Source organism: Lepisma saccharinum, chromosome 11 (genome assembly GCF_977018435.1).
Source record: "Lepisma saccharinum chromosome 11, izLepSacc3.1, whole genome shotgun sequence".
NCBI lineage: Eukaryota > Metazoa > Arthropoda > Insecta > Zygentoma > Lepismatidae > Lepisma > Lepisma saccharinum.
In genome coordinates, this window is record NC_139239.1 from 24,409,797 (window position 1) to 24,431,179 (window position 21,383).

Here is a 21,383-nt window from a genome sequence, read left to right on the forward strand (position 1 = left end):
TACCACAAATTCAAAAGAACTACACATAATTTATTCATGTGCAATATATGGACAATTTATTCTACAGACACATACAGATAATACAACTAAAGAATAAAATATGTGGAGGTGTTAATAAGAAATTTGCTAGTGGGAGAGTCCAATTACATACGAAGTAATACACTACCCTTCCCCTACGTAGTTACTTGGAACTTTCATCGGTTTGAAAATAGTATTTACTTTTATTTCTATAAAAGCATAATGTTGTTTAAGAAGGGTTATAAGATTCCTCTGCACTAAATTTCTAAGTGAGACTATTAAGCAACTTCTCCCTCACCCCCTCATTTACGCAGCGTATGCAAAGAGTGTGAATACTTTTTTGCTGAAAATGGAAAATGAACGACAGCAAGAAACTAATGAAATACGTCTGTTTTTATGAACAGCTGCAGAATTATCTACAAACTTGTTGAAAATCACAATTTTGCTAGCTTGTACTCATTGGACAAAATACATAGAGTCAGGGACGGAGCTACAAAGAGGTTAGGGGGGTATGAAACCCTCACAACAGATCTAAGCTCCCTATAGCCGCCAGATTTTTATAGTACGTTAGACTCCTTTCGATCGAAAATTAAAGAACTAGAAGCTATCTTACGTAATATTTTCCATTATAAAACTTCCCTTAGGCAAGGCCATTGCAATGTTCAAGTACATTTCCTGCTTTTATAAGATCGCAAGATTATTAGAACGTGTTGTACGTAAAATCGTGGTTGGAGGTGGCAGCTGCAGATCTGCATGGATCAACAACGGACATTGATTATTTAATACGTACTAAGTGATTGTTAAATCACAAGTCTCCAAACTTGCCAAAAAAATTTGCAGATACTCTGCTGCCTATCTGGTAGGTGGATGTGTTCAGTGGCTGTGGGATTGCTGTTTGATTGTTGGAGGGTCAAACGATGATGATAATACGATGCCTACGAAGCTAAATGTTAACAATTATTATCCTATGTAAATCATATCACTATTTTTGGAACGAGTGTTAAAAAATATTTTTTATAAGTTGGAGGATGTTACCAATTCTATTGCGAAGGTAACACTGAGAGAACAAACATATTTTCAGTGCAAATTCACCTAAACTATGAGACAAAAGCATTGACTATCAATATCATTGACATAAATCAATGGATACAGTTGCAGCTCTCGCACTGGGCAGAAGTGATTAGTAGTGAATATAACAACCAATAGTTTTATATGTGTTTCACATCTGATTCTTCTCCATGCAATAGTAATTAGCCACTCGGCATAAATTATTTTCCAACGTCATAAATAATAATTTATTAACATGTAAACCTAGGCTTTCAAGGAATAAAACTGCCCAAGCTTGCTGATTTTTGCACTGAATTGCAATGTTTAGTTGCACAAAGGCTAATCGGGACAAAACCTACAGCCTATAGTGGAATTCGAGCCACTTAATTAAATGTGCCTAACCGTGGATCGAACTCGTGACCCCTCGATTACAAAGCATCATTATTACCGCTAACAGCTAGGTAGTTTCTGTAGTCTTTTAATTCCTTAATGTCGTATTTTTGCCTCTCGGATGTTTTCAATAACGATGTAACGATGAAAGGATTGAGAAAACATCGCTGACAATTATGTTCATTGTAAATACTCGAATGAGAAATTACAATCAGAAAAGCTGCCCCGTGGCGGAGTGGTTAGCACATCGCGCTACGACGCCAGACGTCCTGGGTTCAAATCCCAGCTTGGGTTGGGTGTCCCTTCATCAATTTCATCATATCATCACTCATCCCCCATCTTCGCAATTAGCCAAAAGTGACAGAAAAGCAGAAAAGCAATGTAAAGTAAACTAAATCAATCAGTCACTACAAACCGGAAAATAAACTTGACGGTTCTTGAGATGTTGAACGTCCTCCAACTTTCAAAAATTCATTTTTCACACCTATTCCGGAAATTGGAAACACCATTTGTAGAGGATAATGATTGTACACATTTTACTCTAAATATAACCTATAGAACCAAATAACAATCTCACAGTCACTGAATAAATCCACCTACCAGGTAGGCAGCAAAATATCATGTCAATATCGTGACAAGTTTGGCGACTCATGATTTAACAATTTCTTAGTATCAAATGATCAGTGGTCATTGTTGATCCAGGCAGATAAGCAGTTGCCCTGCCCTTTCAAGATTTTAGAACACATCGTAATAAGGTAACATCTTCCTGAAATAGAAAATGTACTTCAGCATTGTAATGAACTTTTATGAAAGTTTTGTCGAAATGCGTCTACTGTACAATAAAACAATATTATACTCTAAAAGGAAATGGTGCAACTACAAGGAGTCGGGGGGGGGGGCATTGCCCTTTTTACCTTTTTCCAACCTTGGACGGAAATCAATTATAGGGGGGGGGGGCATACATTGAAGTAAAAAGAAAGCAAGACTAGCAGAATCTACTAAAGTCGTTTTCACGTTCAGAAGACACAACGGCGCTTATGGAGAAACCGCACAGTGTTGCCAATACAGCGCTAGCTCATGTCGCCGGAAAATGATGATCTTCTTTCACAATGAAGATGTTACATATTTTGTATATATAATGATAGTTATATGTAATTATTAATATTAATATTATACTGTGAACGTTACAGTTACCCTTTTTACTATGATCCATTGCGATCACTACACGCGCGAGTGTAATGCACGAATATGACACTTCAGAAATCACTTAAAAAAGTAAAAATCACTGAGCGCTCACACAACTGAAAACACTTTTTCGAGAGAGGGAAAAAGTCTAAACAGACCAAAGCAGATCTCTCACTCAAGTAAGGGGAACCTGGCACATGGGTTAGATTCAAGTTGCAACCCAAACAAACAAATGAGTTACGGCCCACGTGAACTGATAAGACGTAAATGAATCAAGCAAGGCATGTCATATTTCTATCTTGAAGCCCCATATTTTGTCACGTGTTGGAAAACCTTTCAAAGGTTAATATGGTGTCTATGAATTTATGTGTACGTTGGAAACTGAAAGGTGATCTTCATTTCAGTATTAATGTCGACAGTAATGTAAACAAAAACCACGTGTATTTGTGACAGCACTAATGTTGCTCACAACAGCAGCATTGGAAATAATTGTCAATTATTAAATTTAAGTAATTTCAATTCTATTATAACAAACTGCATGAAGTTCATATTTTTACTGAATGGAAATAAAATAACAACTCGAAAACTTGGTGGTGATTTGCCGGAATGCTGCGGTGAGCCAGCTCAAGATGGCCAGACAACGTCTCCTTACTTCGCGTGCGGTTCTGATTAAAAAGAAACGCCAAATGCATAGAAGTAATATTTCTTGGAACCTTTGAGTGGTTATAAAAAATAATTTCATTATTTTCTCCACAATTACAGAACAAAAAATGGCCAGCGACGACATTTTCTACTGCACGAATATAAAAAATCTCCACATACTTTATTTGAATATTTTTTAATGCAAATGTGCTTTAAAGTATTGATAAATTCTGAGTACCACCGTCACCTATGACAATTAAAAAACCGTGTGAATTTTTTTAATAATGAATGCTTCAATTTTACGGCATGTTTCAACGTTAGGAATGAAAACAATGTAAAAATTGTGTTTTCACAGAAAATTTGCGTTTTTAATTTAACCTAAAATTATGTAAGCAAGTTACCAGTTCTTTGTGTTCACCATCGTATTCTCTACAAAATTTCCTGCAAAACTGCAGGTACCGATTTTACTTAAGCTAAATTTGTAAATCCAGAAATTTCACAACAGCGCGCTCGTATTTCCCATAAGAAAAGCATTGCCCATAAGAGCCCATTGTGTCTTCTGAACGTGAAAACGACTCTAGTAGCAGGACAAAAGGATACTCAAGACGGAATTAGTTTTCACGTCCATCTTGCATTATTTCTTACAGACGGCCAGGATCACCTGCAGGGGGCACAGAGGGGCCATTGTCCCCTCGACTTTAAATTTTATATAAATAAAAATACATTTCGTAAAATTTTCTTTCTCGCTTCGCTCGCGGTACCTGCTTTTCTTGCAGTCTTGTCAACTTCCGAACCGTAGCTAGGAAGTAGCGGGAGTTGGTCCTTGGAGCCGAACAATCTGATTGAGAAAAATTGTAAAAGAGAATACCATGTGCCCTATTAAATCTATACTGTTTTCAACTTTCAAAAATTTGGATCGAAAAATTTTCTTGGTCGCTTCGCTCGCAGTTTGCCTGTTGCTGCTATAACAGTTTGGTTTGGAGGAAAACGAGCGCTCACATTTCAGAGACAATTTATATAATTTTTGCTGTTGGTTTGTTAAGGGGCGGATGAATAGATTACGTAATGTATTGAAATATGTTAATACCTAGGTATATATATACTGTATATATAATATACACGCGCGCGCACTAATACACACACACATATATATATATCGCATCAGTGCAAAAAACTAAAACAGTGAGATAAAATAAGTTTTTTCTTTCCCGATCTGACTTAATTTTCAAGGTTTTTGCCCTCCCCCCTTATCAGAGGGTCTGCGCACGCCTATGATGTTGGTACCTTCTTCTAATAATAAAAACAAGTTAAAATAACAGTAATATTAAATTAATAATATTAAAATATTAATTAATATTGTTATCACATGAATGGGAAAAGACGGCATAAGAATAGGAATTCATTATCTAGCTCATGAATAGTTAAGATCGCTTCAATTTGTATAAAAACAACTGACCTGGCAAGGTGATTGTGAAACAGATAAGGAATTGAATATTTATTGAATAACGAAAAAGGATGTTAGATCCATTTGACGAAAAGTAAAGCTCTTAATTTAATATTTAAGCATATTATTTAGGTAGTGGTTTGCATAAATCTTCTTTGATACAGTCATCCAAAGTTGTATGATCCTTCCCTTACAATAAGTTTGACGGAAATACACCTCTCTCGATTATACGACAGATGCTAAACAAAACAAGCATATTTACATTATTTAATTTTAGTACTTCGTAAGTCCCTCGGGGAAGATTCTGACTCCCTGGACACCCCGCTTCCCCTAAATAGTCATTGGCTCTATTACATGTAAGTTGTATTGCGACCTTCGTCAATGTGTGTTTTTCTTCTTTCAGACACTCGGGAGAGTGTTGTCTTGTCACAAAAACCCTCTCGGAGTTATAAACGTGCGGGCTCAAAAGAAAGGTCTGTAATGGTCAGAGTCTGACCTGCCAGGCGGCTTGGGGGTGGGGGGTTACTAGCGGACAGGGAACCTTGTCTTCTGTTTCTTTCGACAGAGCAACCCTCCCACCAGTAAAGTCTCCATAGGTCTTCCATGCAATGGATTTGCGTTCGAAGGGGGAAATGGAATCAATATTGGTAAGACTAGGAAGAAAATTTGACATCTGTCCGGTGCTTTTTTCGAGTGACGCTGATACGGGCTCTTAAAAAGCCGACCCCACCAAAGCAAACGATATTGCGATAGGAGAGAAAACTTTTCGAAACCGGTTCCATGAAAGACAGACCCCGCGCCAGACGCCCATCGACGAGAGCAGAAACGTGTGCTAAGGCTGCTTCATCCGTTGAAAGGTCACCAATAAAATCAGTCCGCAAGCGATCACAAGAATTGGGAGTTCCATACACAACATTACGCAGGCATATGAAACAAGATTTAGTGTTGAAACCATTCAAACCATGTTTTATCAATGAATTAAGTGATGAAGACCTAATGAAACGTCATGGAGCTTGTGAGCAGCCTGGAGGCGCATAATTCTCTGTTATGAAAATGATGGTGTCCACACAGACTTTCTGGACTAATTGTTGTATGTAACCTCCTCAGCTAACATGTCTCGTCTCTTACCGTTATCATACTCTATTTACTTCAGATCCATAACCTTCTCTTGTCGCAAAATACATAGCGGGTAATGGGACTTTTGGCTCACCTTGTAGATAAGGTTTAGCATAGTGCTAGGCAAAAGTAGGGGGCAACTCCACCCTGTCTTGTGTGACGCTTCGTATGTAGATAGACTGTACAGTTTAAAAGACCTTTGAAATTGTCAAATGTTTGTAAAAACAGATTGTGTTTTGTCTTTTATAAATGGAGTTGGTTTAAATTGTTAAGTGGCAATTTGATGTTAAATAAATAATGTTAGACTATACGGTGCGTATCTTTCAAAACCAACTTGACACTTTGAGTGCGATCTGCGTGTGTTCGATTACACAACACACCCCTAATCGCCGCCACTGGTTATTGTACGTCGCTTTTTTTTAACTCTTGCGTAAATTGCCACGAAACGCTTCTAATGTTATTTACGAACTACGACGTCTGATATTGGTTTTAATTGTATCGATAACAAATGTAAGTATTGAAAAGTGTGAACGGGGGGTTCCCGCCAACTGCCCCCTGTGGGGCTCATCAGTGACTTTGGTCTCCATAGACCAAGAAACAATTAACAATTCCATAAACGTTTGCCCTAAATATGTATTTTTACGTGATATTTAGAGGTTTATAGGCTGTTTCCCCCTTCCGTTTATCACTCCTTCGAAAATCTAGCTTCATTTAAGGTGAAACTAGCTCTTTTATGCAGATCCGGTTTGGCAACACTGTAATTTGTAATCATTGGAGCGTGTCTGAACTTGCACCGCGCACTCACCATACCTATAAGGTTTCGAATAAATGTCGAATAATTCGCACTCAGAATACGACCGGATCACAATGAATTATTTGCGATTTATTGTAAGTGCCCCAAGCACAAAACTTACTAGTTCACATTGACCTTAACAACCTGTATAAAGATAGCATTTTCAATCAAGAACTTCAGTTTTATTGGCTTGCTTGCGATCATGCCATTTCCATCTACAGAAATTCACATATAAGTGCAAATATTTTGCATCATATTCTCTTCGCAATGAATGCTTTCATTCTGTTAATAGTACGATTCTCGTCTCACATTTTACTCACTTTCCGATATTTTTGCTGTAAAAGACGATGGTTTCTCACATGACCTATATTTATTCCATGTCTGGGAAGGGGCATTAAACTTAATATCTTTAATCAATGGTCAATGCCCTTTTTGGCTGGCGAAGTTCGTGTTGAATGCGTTTGCTGCCCGGTAGGACCCTGATTGTCTCCCTGGAATGGATTGTATCACCATAGAGCTGAGTTCACCGCGATCTTCTTAAGGTGTAAAGAAAATGAAGGCACTTAATAAAACTATAACGTTATATTAATAATAAATATGTACACATGACACGTAATTACACTGTCCTGCACTCTTGCCTCAGTAAACTGTTTATATGAAATTGGAAGCCGGTTTTACAATAACACGTCACTAGTTCTTCACTGAATGATATCAGCACTGTAATGTTCCTGTGAAACTGAACTACATATCACTGCACTTCACTGATATGCTGAATGAAACGTAGCCACGTTAGGCTTACGTATTTGATGAATATCCGCAACGCGGTGACTTTCGGCTGTTGCCGGAGTGACTTCTGCACGAACACTGGCGGAAGTAAGATACCGCGCAAAGATGGTGGCAACTAGGCACCGCACCCGATATGAACTGACCAATGGGAGTGCAGGTTTTTTAAAGCACTGGATATACACAAAATAAACAATTGGTTATATAAAATCAAATGCATAGCAAAAAGAGCAAGAGAAAAGTTCTGTTATTTGCGAATACAAGAATTATATAAAAAAAAATATATCGTGGTTAGTTTCTAGAGATAATTCTCCAACATACTCCCCCCAGTTGGAATGTTCACATCCAACCTAACACTAGGGGATATATTGTCAATACTTTAGCTTCATGGAGCGTGTTCTTCCCAATGTGGTAAAGGCACAATTTTGCTTAATGCTCTCTTGTAGACTCCGTCTCTAGTACGAACGGTGACTACGCGCACTAGGTTATCCCTTCCCGGAAACACTTCTTGGATGACGCCGACTCTCTACGAGAGTGGTAGAAGATTGTCCTCCTTCAATAGCACTGGTGTGCCAGGCTTCAAATTCGACTGAACGGCTGTCCATTTCTGTCGCTGCTGCAGACTATGCAGGTAGTCCTGAGACCACTTGCTCCACACTCGCTGCTGGAACTGCTGTATGCGCTGCCATCTGGATAATCTGTTGGCAGCCAGATCTGTAATGTTTGGTTCAGGAAATGAGGTTAGAGGACCTCCAATAAGAAAATGACCAGGGGTAATGTAGCTGAATTCATCATGAGAATTAGGGAGTGTGGAAAGGGGACGGGAGTTGAGGCAGGCCTCTATTTGGCATAGCAGAGTTACTAGTTCTTCGTATGTTAGCACGGCGTTTCCTGCTACTCTGCGAAGATGGTATTTCATAGACTTCACTGCACTTTCAAAAATCCCGCCGAATGACGGACTGCGTGGTGGAGAATACTTCCATTGGAAATTCTCTTCTGCTGCAAATCTGTTGATGTCCTTGTTGAACTCTTGTGATTGAAAGAGTTTACGTAATTCCTGCAATTCATTTTTAGCACCATGGAACGTCGTAGCATTGTCGCTAAAAATACTTGCACACTTTCCTCTTCTCGCGGTGAAGCGTAGTAGAGCTGCGATGAAGGCTTGTGATGTCAAGTCTGAGACAATCTCTATATGAATTGCCCTTGTGGCAAGACAAGTGAAAACTGCAATGTAGCATTTACTTGTGGATCTGCTTCTTGCGGCTCCGGTCTTGATGTGGTATGGCCCTGCGTAATCAACGCCTACGTGATGGAATGCCTTGCTGGGTCTCACTCTACTGGAGGGTAACTGCTCCATCAGCTGCTGGGCGGCTGAAGCCTTCAAACGATAGCATATGTTGCACTGGTGAATGATCTGTTTGACCACCTGTCGTATGCGAGGTATCCAGTATTTCTCACGCAGTGATGATATGAGAAGCTGTGGACCAGCATGCATACGTCTCTTGTGTTCTGATGCTATCAGAATTTTCGCGAAATGACTCTTCGGATGAAGAATAATTTCATGTTTGCTTTGAAACTCCAATTCACTGTTTTCCAATCTTCCTCCGACACGAATTACTTTTTCATTGTCGAGAAATGGATAAAGGTTCCTCAAAATGCTTTTGTTGTGTACTTGCTGCTTGTCAGACAAATCCTTGATTTCCTGAGAGAAGAATGCACGTTGTGTTATCTTGATGCAGGCAAGTGTGGCGCCTTGAATTTCAAAGGTGGTAAGGTCTTCACTCCTTTTCTCTCTTGAGTTTCTGCAATTGCTGATGAACCTTTTGCAGAGTGACACTACTCTCAGTAGCTTGGATAAACTTGAATATCTACATATAATTTCTTCTTCAGTTGTTACATGAGTGACCAATGTGGTAGCTGCTACCTTACGCTGCTCTGGAATAGTGTTGTCGTCGGGACTGAATGCTAAACTCGAGGATGGCCACTGTGTCTCGTCTTCTTGGAGCCAGCCGGGTCCGTGCCACCAAAGCTGAAGTGATCTGATAGTTTTTGCATCTACTCCTCGTGAGATCAGATCTGCAGGATTGTCTTTTGACGGAACGTGCTTCCAATCACTGACTTGTGTGAATTCCTGTACAATTGCCACTCGGCATTCCCCATGTGGAAGTTTCGAGCCTCTGCGCTGGCATCGAACCTGTGATGTTTGGCAAGATGGAACAAGATATATCCATGGTGAATCCACTTATGCTGGATTTAATCTGCGTCTCCATGGTGTGAAAGGCTTGCACTGTAGCTTCATTTATCCCTTGGATTGGAATTCGACGTTTTTGTTTCTTGATGCGTAGCTGCTGAGCAAGGTTCTCTGTCATAATGTTACTCTGCGAGGCTCCATCCAAAAGTGCACGACATGGGAGCCACTCGCCGTATGCGTTCTTGATTTTTATGACTGCTGTGGCTAGGAGAACTTGCGAAGTTTCTCTGTTCCTGACAGAACAATATGTTGCTTTAGTCTGGGCATCATTATCCTGAAAACGAGTATCATCGCCTACTGCCGATTTACTTCTGGATTTACTGGGCTGCTTCTGTGTTTGACGTTCTCTGTTGTTCTTATCTTCATGAAGAAGGGAATTATGTTTCTCGCCGCAATGCTTGCAAGATCCTGCCTTGCATCCTGACCTAAATCCCTGGTGATCTGACTGTCCAAGACAATTGAAACAGATCTGGTTTTCTCGAAGAAATTTGTACTTCTGAGCTATAGTAGCTGCTTTGAAAGAACTGCATGCAAACAGCGGATGCTTATTATTCTTCATAGTATCCTTGCAATACAGGCATGAAGAAGATACAGTAGAAACATACGATCTTGAAGGAGAAGGATGCGCAGGTTTGTGACTTTGTTGTTTGGTGTTGCCACTAAACTGTGGTTTGAATGTTGATTTTTCATTGGAAATTGGTTTGAATTTCTCTAAAGCCTTGGTTCTGTGCTCTAGAAATTGAAACAAACTGTCAAGAGTGGTGAATTCAGAATCATTCATTTCTAATTCAAAAGCTTTTCGTGTGGTGGCATCAAGCTGAGAGGTAATATGTTGAACTAACACTATATCTGATAGTGAACTATTTCCTGCTAATAATTTTAACGCTGAGATGGAACTGATAGCTGTGTTTGTGAACGATCGCAACTCTTCTGCGTTTTCTCTCGACACTGGTTTTATATGCAAAATATCATTGACGTGTGAAGCAGCTATGAGACGCTTGTTGTCAAAACGCTCTTGGAGTTGTTTCCACGCTACACCATAGTTGGATGCTGTAATTGGTATGCTTTCAATGATTTGCAATGCCTCACCCTTCAGTGCGACACGTAAATACTGGAATTTCTGAATATCTGAAATATCCGAATTATCGTGTCTTTGAATGATACCCATTGGGTGTAATTTCCACTGAAATGTGGAAGCTCTATTAATGGCAACTTGGCTTGAGACTTGCACGAAGCCCTGTGTTCATTTTCCGTCTGTATTTGAATGATTTCCCTTAATTAATGTTAGCATCTGCGACTTGAGATCGAAATATGAAAGTTCGATTGTCTCTCGAACTGCCGTGTGTTCATCGTCTGTGGCTTCAAATTCAATGCAATCCTGAATTTCTTCTATCTTGGGCCATAATGTGTTCAGTTGCTCCAGCCGAACCTTGATCTGTTGAACGTTCAGCGCCCCTGGATCAACACTGCTAATGTACGACTGCAATCTCGTTATTTGCCCCCTGTAGGCGGCACGTTGCTTTAGAAGATGTGCTAAGTCTGCCATGCCTCAAGGTGGGAGGGACAAGCAATGCGTATTGAAATGAAAGGAAAAAATGAGGAAATATTGAACCAAACACGGTTGTACTCACCGATCTGGCATTCACTGGACCATCTGGGCATCTGAAATCCTGGTTAGGCTGCAACACTGCGGGTAGTCGTTGACACTGACGAATACTGGAACAGCTGATGCACGGTTGCTATAGTGATGTCACGTCTGCACGCGTGGGCTGCTTACCTCTCCGCGATACGTTTCTCCTCGCACGAAAACGAACGAAAAAGCCAGTCCCGGGAAGGAACGGAAAACTGCAGTCTAAAAATAACTCAGCGACACACCACCGGTGTATGACGTCATGTCACTGGTCGCCGACTGTTCCTAACACAGCAGGAGGGGAGAAGGGAGCGGAGTGTGAAACGTCACTGACAAGCGAACAGCGTGAGCGCTGTCGTTCGGGGAAGTCCCGGGCGTGTCCTTCAGCCACGTGGAAAATATCTCGCGCGCTACAACGAATGACGTAATGCTTTCAATAACTTGTAGTTACTGTACTTGAAAATAAAGTTTGCACAACACAATGTCACTAAAATCACTGATGATAACGTACCTCATGTTCAATACAAAGGAGATCGCGGCCTGCGGAGGACCAAAATGATTGCGTTTGCTGCCCGGTAGGACCCTGATTGTCTCCCTGGAATGGATTGTATCACCATAGAGCTGAGTTCATCGCGATCTTCTTAAGGTGTAAAGAAAATGAAGGCACTTAATAAAACTATAACGTTATATTAATAATAAATATGTACACATGACACGTAATTACACTGTCCTGCACTCCTGCCTCAGTAAACTGTTTATATGAAATTGGAAGCCGGTTTTACAATAACACGTCACTAGTTCTTCACTGAATGATATCAGCACTGTAATGTTCCTGTGAAACTGAACTACATATCACTGCACTTCACTGATATGCTGAATGAAACGTAGCCACGTTAGGCTTACGTATTTGATGAATATCCGCAACGCGGTGACTTTCGGCTGTTGCCGGAGTGACTTCTGCACGAACACTGGCGGAAGTAAGATACCGCGCAAAGATGGCGGCAACTAGGCACCGCACCCGATATGAACTGACCAATGGGAGTGCAGGTTTTTTTAAAGCACTGGATATACACAAAATAAGCAATTGGTTATAAAAACAAATGCATAGCAAAAAGAGCAAGAGAAAAGTTCTGTTATTTGCGAATACAAGAATATATAAAAAAAATATATCGTGGTTAGTTTCTAGAGATAATTCTCCAACACGTGTTCTTCGTGAATTCTCTGTTCCTCACGATTCGACACAGTGAGGATAATTTCCTATTACATGAAGATTACTTTGTAACATTTATTTTCGTATATTTCTTGCTCTGGTTGTTTATTTATGCAATTAGGGTTTCCAATATAGCCTACCTGGCTAGCTAGATATTTTGGTACCCTAGGCAGTTTACGTGTTCCCGATCTCCGTTTTCTGATAAACGCACCTAAAGTTTTACACAAGCACACAATTTATTGTCAAAATGGATGTAGAAGGCAAAACATTTATAACGTTTAGGCATGCAGACTTCTTCACTTCGTGGGAAAACGGTTCAATGTCATTGTAAAACCATGATGGCGTGTGGACGTCTGACGAAAATAGTAATAAAAAAAATGCTCGTGTATATCGTTCCATTAAACACAGAGCAATAAAATTTCCGCGATGACAGCAGTACGTAGGGTCTAAAATTAACGCCGTTACTCCGCAAATGCATACCACAAGAAATAATAATATTAAATCTCTTCATCCCAGTACATAAAGTTTGTCCGGGAGAGTGACCACGAGTCACGCCACCCTAAAAAAAAAAAAAAAAAAAAAAAAATCAGCAGCTTACTGGTGTTAGACACCACAGAGCCATGGGCGTCGGGACGGGTGGTGGGACCCCCCCTGGAAATTGACATAGTTCATTTAAAGATACAAGAAAGCCGAACGTTTGTTACTGTTATTGTTAAGAACAGAAATAAAGTTCATTTAGTTAGTATTCGAACAGAATAATCAAAGTAAAAATGCATTGGATGGAAAACGTTGAGTGAAAAATACATCAACAAAGTTATATTCTACCATTTCATCCGAAGAACAAATAGTTTTACAGTTTTCAATATTCTAATATTTATAGGTGAGAGATCACACAACACACTTTATGAAAAAAAAATCCCCCTAATTTAAAGCCTTTTCTTGAACGAGACGTGCAAAAGTTAATATCAAAATGCATTTCAGATACTAGGTGCATAAAATGCAAAAGATATAATGGAAAATAGTTGTGTTGGTATTGGCTCGATTGGTGGATCGATTTTTCCCCATTTATAATAATTATTATTGTTATTATTATTTCGAATAAAATATATTTTTGTTTTATAATATTTATTATTGTATAATAACATTTTATAACCGTGGTAATAATACTTATTACTTTTCTACTATTCAACTTTAATTATTTGCCCGATCCCCGCCCCCTTACAAAAATTTCTGGCGACGCCCATGCACAGAGCTGTCGAGATACATAGTTTTTAGTTTAATAAAAGTAAAGTGACCATCCCTTTTTCCTTCTTTTTGACATCTTGAAGTAAAATGGCTTCAATTCAGCGAACATATTTCAGAGATAAAAGAGTAAAAACCTCAGAACATCATTCATTAATCCTCCAAATTCGACAGACAAGAATACCGCCAAAAAGCTCGAATAACAAGGGGAAAATAATATTTATTTATTTATTTTCGTAAAGCACGACCTTGGATTTGAAATGTTGTGACCCACGACACAGCTAATACCTAACCTGGTAATCATTCATGTTTTACGCATGCAGAATCAAGCTGATACACCCCCCCCCTCCCCGCCCAACACACACTCACACAGGCTTTAAAGGTGAAGCACACATGAAGGCAATAATATACAGGGTGGGCAGAAAGTCGCTTTCCCCAATAAATGAAGAAATCTTGTTTTGCGGAAAGCGACCTTGTGCTCACCCTGTATAGACGGGGATAGATCACCATGAAAATGTAACTGCTATTTCATACACGAACACAAAACACAATAGTATCACATAAAGAACTATCAAATAAAATAAAATAACATCAATAGCACTATATTAATTAAAATTATATATTTTCTTTCAGTGACTAAGTTATTACTCAATGTCTCGACATATTTTCATGTATGTCTTTTTCAAGTTATATAAATGGTGAATAATAAATCCCTGCCGATAAAATGGAAAAATAGTTTTAATTACCCTGCTATGAATATAACATCAATGCATCCAGAAAGGTTTCGTTTTCTCATTAATTATTAATTTTGGGCAGTGAAAATATACCGAAACAGTAGGATTGTATAGACAGTTATTTCGTGGACATAAGTGTTTCAAAAGCACCTAACGAGAAAACTATATGTGCATAATTTAACGATCACGACCTTCATTCTTGGCGATGGTGTAAAATGTTAAGACATTTCGACTGGGAAAATATTATTTACCGCTCCGGTGACTAACGGGCTGAATTCTTGATGTGCGATCTCGCTTCCGAAGGTTGTGTCCAGCTGGTTTGTGAATGGGTGCCCAGCAGCGTGACTTGAGTACGTAATTTTGGGGGAAGGGGCAAACAAGCTTAATAAACCTGAAAATTTTGGGAGAGGCCCCAAGTTAAGCCTATTATTACTCCATTCATCCAATCATTATTCATGCTGTTCGTCGTAATTAACCTAAGGAGACGTTAGATATCCGAAAATCAAACTATATAAATAAGCGAACATTCATGTCTTTACGCTGGACTCGAACCCACGACCCCCATAACTTCACTGTGCAATAGCCATACCGTAATACAACTGCAAAAATTCAGCACATATCACTCATGCAGGGCCGGATTAACCTATGGGCAACTGGGGCAATTGCCCCTGTGCCCCCAACAAAAGGAAGCTGTGAAGGGCCTCCACCAAAAAATATTTTAACCAGCTGGCTATGCTTGTGAAAAAATTACATAAGGAGTTGTATTTTAAAAATCAAAAGAACTTCAATATTGTCGTATGTCTACACTCTTCTGGATCCAATTGTTAGCACAGGTCTCAGTCGATATGTTTGTAGAAGCCTGAAGCTCAGTATAGTTTATACCATGGATTGATTTGGCTGTGGTGCGGGAAAAAAGGCACACTTATTCAAACAATCAATTCTCAGATTCAATTAAGATAATAAATAATCCTACGAAGTCAGTGGCGTACGCAAGGGGGGGGTTACCGGGTTTAAACCCCCCCCCTTGAGCTCTTGAAATATTATGGAAAATGCTGTAGAAAAAATTAAAAATGGCTAATTTATCACAGTCAAAGATCTGCGACAGTAATAATAATAATAATAATAATAATAATAATAATAATTTGGATTATTATTCCCATGCAGCATGAAGAAAAACACAACATTCCAAACACAATCTAAGCGGCCGCAAAGTTCAATTTTGCATATTTATTTTGCAAAAAGTCGCGCAGTGACTCTTGCGAGAATTGTGAAAATTCCTTGCTTCGTCCTTATTGCAAACGTTCTTCCCGGTACTGATTTCACATCCCCTTGTGAACTCTCAAGTGATGCTGAGTCTACATCCACATCATTAAATAATGTCGAAGAAGTCTTTTGTGAATCACCTAGAAGGGATAAATGTGTTGGAATGTCTATAAACTTACTTTACAACGAAAACATAGACTCAGTGGAATTTAGCAACATGTATTCTCGCGCTTCATCACCACCTTGGGTGAGTTCCATAGGTAAAGGTAATGTAAATTCCCCCGTGTATATAGCACCGTGCCATGAAGTCACACATAGTGGTGTGGTGGGCCCCAAAGATTCTTGATCTAGAAATATTTTGCAGGTGATGTGATCAGCACCATGCTCCGGCAGCCTTCATCCCCCAAGGTTGCTCTCAGATATAGATCCACCAAGCTTTTTGAAACCTCGGAAAATATGCGAACTAACCGGCCTCCCCCACCCCCTTCTTTCACCCCCGGTGTTTGCTCTGGCGCTGGTCAGGCAAGGACCTTCCCACTTCCGCTGACACAGTGTTGCTAATTTTACTCTCTTCGAGAATTCGAGGAGTGTTGTTGATGTGCGTAGACGTGTTTTTGAGTAGGCTAAGTGTAAAGTGTCGAAAGTTGTGCACAGCAGTGAGCGAAATTTGCTACTACGAATCATCGAGAAGGGTGGAATTATCCTCGCGATCAATCCCTAAAGAGAGCAGTATATCTAACGGGCGCTACGACGCCAAGGGTCCCGGGTTCGAATCCCGGTCGGGATTCGTTGTTTGTGAATGTCCTTTCATCAATTTCATCATTTCATCACTCATTCCCATCTTCGCAAATTAGCCAAGAGGCACAAAACGTGAAGTAAAATAAACTAAATCAAATCAAATCAAAATATCTAACGGGACGGTTGGAGTCATTGTTTAAAAAACTGAAAAGAGAGAAAAAAGATTTACAAACCCCTGACCAGAAAATGTCCATGAAATGTACGTAGTGAAAAGAGAAGTTCCTACAATATTGAAACTTTTAGCTATTGCTAAGGAAGAAATTAATTATCAGGGGGAGGGGGCGAGAAACATTACGGAAAATTATGAAACAAATCGGCTTTAAATTTAAAAAAATGTAGAAACTCTCGCTTAGCTCTGGTTGAACGAAGCAACATTGTGGTTTGGAGAGCAAGATATCTTCGTGCGATCAACAGATTCCGCAACGAAGGGAGGCCTGTTGTTTACATTGATGAAACTTGGATTCAAGCTTTTTTCTTTTTTTTTACATAATTTTTTTTTATAGTTTACATAATTTAGAATATTAATCTTATGTGTTTAAATTGTTGATATCCTTCTGCGACACAGCAGGCGTTTTTAACTTTAGTGTCCCCCTCCCTCCTCTCTCTTATGCTATATTATTTGAATTACCACGTCTAGAAACGAAACTTAATATTCGGCCTGCATATTTGTTTACTTGCAAACCTTTCACGGCACACGCCCACTTCTAGATTTGGCAACACAGGGGGAAAACACGTGTTTCTGCCATCCCTTCCCTTGCCCCAGAGTTCCCGAGCTCCCCTCCTAAACATTCGACACTAGCGCCACTTGTTTCTAGCCAGGGTTTCAAATAAGTTGTTGGATCTATACCCATAGGCTGGGTGCGGAGACAAGGCTGGATAAATTCCAACCAATTCCGGGAATCGAACCCGGATATCCCACGAAGTTGTCAGACTAGACCAGCGCGGCTCCTTGAATGAGTTTCATATTTCGATTATTTCAATAAATTTAATATATTTGCTTGTTTTTATGGATTTTCTTCACACTTAAAATGTCTCACTTATATACAAATAACCGTTGACTAGACAATTATTTTGAAACAAAAGAATTGTAATTTTGTTCTATTTCTTTCATAAATAGCAGCTGCATTAGTAGTAATTAAACTAATTAATTAATTATAAGAATTATTAATTAATTTATTATTATTAATTAATTAAAGTATAATAAAACAATGGTAATGTGAATTTGTAGAAAGTTTTCGAGATAACACCCCCCTTGATGAAATCCTGCGTACGCTACTGTACGAAGTACATAACTTTCTTTCCTTAACTGTGAGTTCTAAGCAGTAGCAATGTCAACATCAGGAACACATCCTAATGGAACTGTCTATGTATAATGTTAGAGGCACATATTTTTGGTAAATAAGAAAAGCAAAATATCGGTACAAAAACAGAGTCAATTTCGGGTTTAAAAGCGGTAAATAAAATGAAATTTCGCTGTTATAGCAGTGAAAAAGCGCCATATAAAATGATATTTTGGTTTTAAAAAATGTGAATATAATCCCAAATTTAATTTAAAAACTGCACTATTACACAAAACAAACATATCCCTTCTAATAGCACATTAAATCATTACCAGAATATTAAGTTTATTCCTGTACAAAGGGGCCCATTTCTGCATCTAAAATATTTGCAGCAGAATTAATCAATTTTCCGTGAATTGCATAACTTGCAGGATACTTCATTTGCATATTGAGTATAAAGCAGAAACTAAAAAGAAACATATTGAGCTAATAAAGCTCCTAGTAAAAAATAATAAAAAAATGAGGGGCCTCCACAAAACATTTTGCCCAGGGGCCTCCACAAGCCATGATACGGCCCGGCACTCATGCAATTGTATTTTTCTAACTATGCGTTGTTTTCCGCCTATGCGACGATAAAGGATGAATATTACGTGAAAAGATACAAAGTAACACTTATGTCAAGTCAGAAATCGAACCTGGAGTAGTGAATCGATGTCTCAACGAGCTCGGCACACTGAGGCGGATAGTTAAATCACTCACGTACACTATATGTATTTTATAATTCCATATGTATAGTTATGCGTGGGAATTTATGACGTTCACAATTGCATTGATAAGGAAATTCACACGTTCCCTTCCTGGCGAAACCACAACTCAACTTCAAATATTGAACCCCTCTCCGAGCGCCACAACAAAATATGAACCATGCTTTTAATGTGTCACGTAATTTGCGTTTAAAGCACGTACCTTTCAATTTGACTTCAGGATCATTGGTCATTGTGAAAGAGCATTTTCCTTCCAGTGTTTGTCCAGGGAAATAAACTGGGAATGCGTTTTGCAACGAGAAGCTCACTTCTTGCAACATGATTTGCCTCCAAACGAACCGCTCACTTCTTTTGCGTTGTTGACTATTCGACACTTCGCTTCTACTGCTACTGAATCTATCCTTTGTCAGTAGAAAAGGGCGGGCAATTCTCCCTTAGTTTGTTGATATTATAGCAAGACCTACACTCTCGAGTCGGTTAATTGTTATCTAAGGAATAACAATCGGGGTTGCGCTGTTGGCAAATGGAAGCTTCCAAACTTTCGTACTGGGAAGGGGGCGGGGGTGTAAGAATCCAACACAGGTCAGAAATCGCAACGAAAGTGATGCAATACGTTCAAGAACCTCATTGTTTTCTTCTTCCACCTTAAGCCTAATGTAGACGAAACATTTGCTTGTTGCCATGCTCCGAAGCTAAAATGAGCCGAACACGGTGTTTGAAGTGAAATATGATGCAATTACAGGGCCGAATATAAAATGTTGTTTCCCATTCACAAATTCTTCCTCTGAAGGTATTGTGTATTGTACCTTGCTACATCGTTACCTACATCGCGTCTACCTTCCTGCACTTAGTTACTACAAAATTCTGCAACTATCTTTCATAGCATCTTTTATTTATTTCTTCTATTAAGCGGTTATATTTTATATTGACTTCCACCAAATGGCGGGTGCCTGGTTATTCTGCATTTGTCAAAACAAAAAGTAAACTGTCACTCAAATCCACTGACGTATGGAGGGGGGGGGGTTGCTGATGGCCCTCCGAAAAATAATCTTGTGTACGCTAGTGCTCAAAGCAGATAAATATATTTTATTTGCCTCTTGTCTATTTGGAATTTTGTTGACACATTCAACACATTTACACTGCCAGGAATACATATAAATTAGATGTCTTTTTTTGTTGTTATGGAATTCAAACATTGTCTATCTTTGTCAACAACATATTTCTGTATTTCTGTCATAAAGTTATCGCAGGTTTGCCAAATTTGTTACAGAACATGATAATGCATATATGACTACTTTCTATTTACAAGTAATCCTAATTCTTTTCAATATACCTGAAATTCTCTCCAAGACCCGTACGTCATCATGGCAGGCAAGTATCCAAATGGGAGGCATAGGGGCCTCGAGCTCCCCCAGAAAGTTTTCGGTTTGCATTAGATAAAATGAGTTTTTTTTTGTTTCTTGTGATGTGAAATAAAATAATGTAACGATAATTTAAGGAGAGCAATAAATAATTCTCGAGGCAAGACGGAGAATGTTCTGTAACCCTGTTATTGATAATAGCACGTATCCAAGGTGGGGTACAGGGGGATCGACCACACCCCCTTTCCAGAATTTTTTTCAGTTTACACTAGATAAAATTAGGTTTTTGTCTTCTTGAATAATGTGGCAATAATTTAAGGAGAGAAACAATTATAGAGGCACGCACGTTTGCCAAATTTCTCACAGAACATGATAATGCATATAAGCTTACTTTTTATTTATAAGTCATTCCTAATTCTTTTCGATATATCTGAAATTCTCTCCAAGGAGTGTATGTCCAGGAGTGCCCACAGAGGGAGCACTTTAAGTAATATAAAATTCAACATTATATATTTTCCCATAATATATGTAAAACTTTTACACCTTCAATGTACCATATTTAATCCATTAGATGAAGAAGAAAAGAAAGTGTTTAAGGGTGTTATGGAAGTCAGGGGAGTGGGAGAAATATCCACCTCCAAAATATTAGGCCTTATTTTAATTTCTGAATTAAACGTTGGGAGGGGGGGAGACAGTATCCAACTCTAGGTCTTAGATTATGGCGGCTTTTTTAGTTAGAGGGGAATTGAGCATTAAATTGAGGGGGAGGTATCCAATTCTTGGGTATTACTATTGTCTTAGACTGTTGCGGAAATTCTTGTGTGGAGCCTGAGAATTAATTTTTTGGAGGAGGCAATATCCACTCTTCAATATCAACAGTAAGTCTAAAATTGGCATGGAAATTATGGTGGTAGGTTTGAGTATTAAATTTAAAGGGGGAGATAGGAAGCTTTTGATAAAGTGTTAAATCTTAGGTTGTCAAGGAATTTCTGTAGTGAAGAGAGAGTTCGAACATTAAATTTTGAAGACTGTGTTTAGCAACGTTTAGACCCCGAACGTGCCAAAAGAGAAGCTTGAAAAGACTAATTAGTTATCTCGGGATCCTAAGAAAGTATTGACACCCCATTAAATTAATATTCTTGAAAGCTTCCAAAGAGATGGATATAAAAATGTGTTGCAAGAATGCGCGTTTCTTTGGCGCTATGATAAGGTGAATGTGAAGTTTTATACTATACTAGGTGCATTACAAGACATAAGCGATATTCTCGATATACATTAATAACATCACTTAATGCTTAGTGTGTATACTGCTTAATTTAAAGCAGGTGCATCATTTGGAACAAAAATATATCGAATCCGCATTTCTAACTTCACGTCACAGAAAAATTTTACTTTAAGAAGTTAAATTTGCAGTGAAGATAAAATCCACGTT

The 21,383-nt window shown here is 38.9% G+C and overlaps 1 protein-coding gene across 2 annotated transcripts in view; it reads right to left on the reverse strand.

Annotated features, from left to right (window-relative positions):
* Nucleotides 1-18,906, reverse strand: part of LOC145995183 (arrestin domain-containing protein 3-like) — a 67,008-nt gene extending 48,102 nt beyond the window's left edge. Inside the window, exon 1 of one of the 2 annotated variants that reach the window (XM_083131733.1) lies at nucleotides 18,793-18,906. In XM_083131733.1, coding sequence (XP_082987859.1) covers nucleotides 18,793-18,823 — 31 coding nt within the window. In that variant the 5' untranslated portion in view covers nucleotides 18,824-18,906. Of the gene's footprint in view, nucleotides 1-18,521; nucleotides 18,647-18,792 lie in introns of those variants that run through there. The other variant, XM_083131735.1, reaches the window with a different exon arrangement.
* Nucleotides 18,907-21,383: the final 2,477 nt, after the last annotated feature.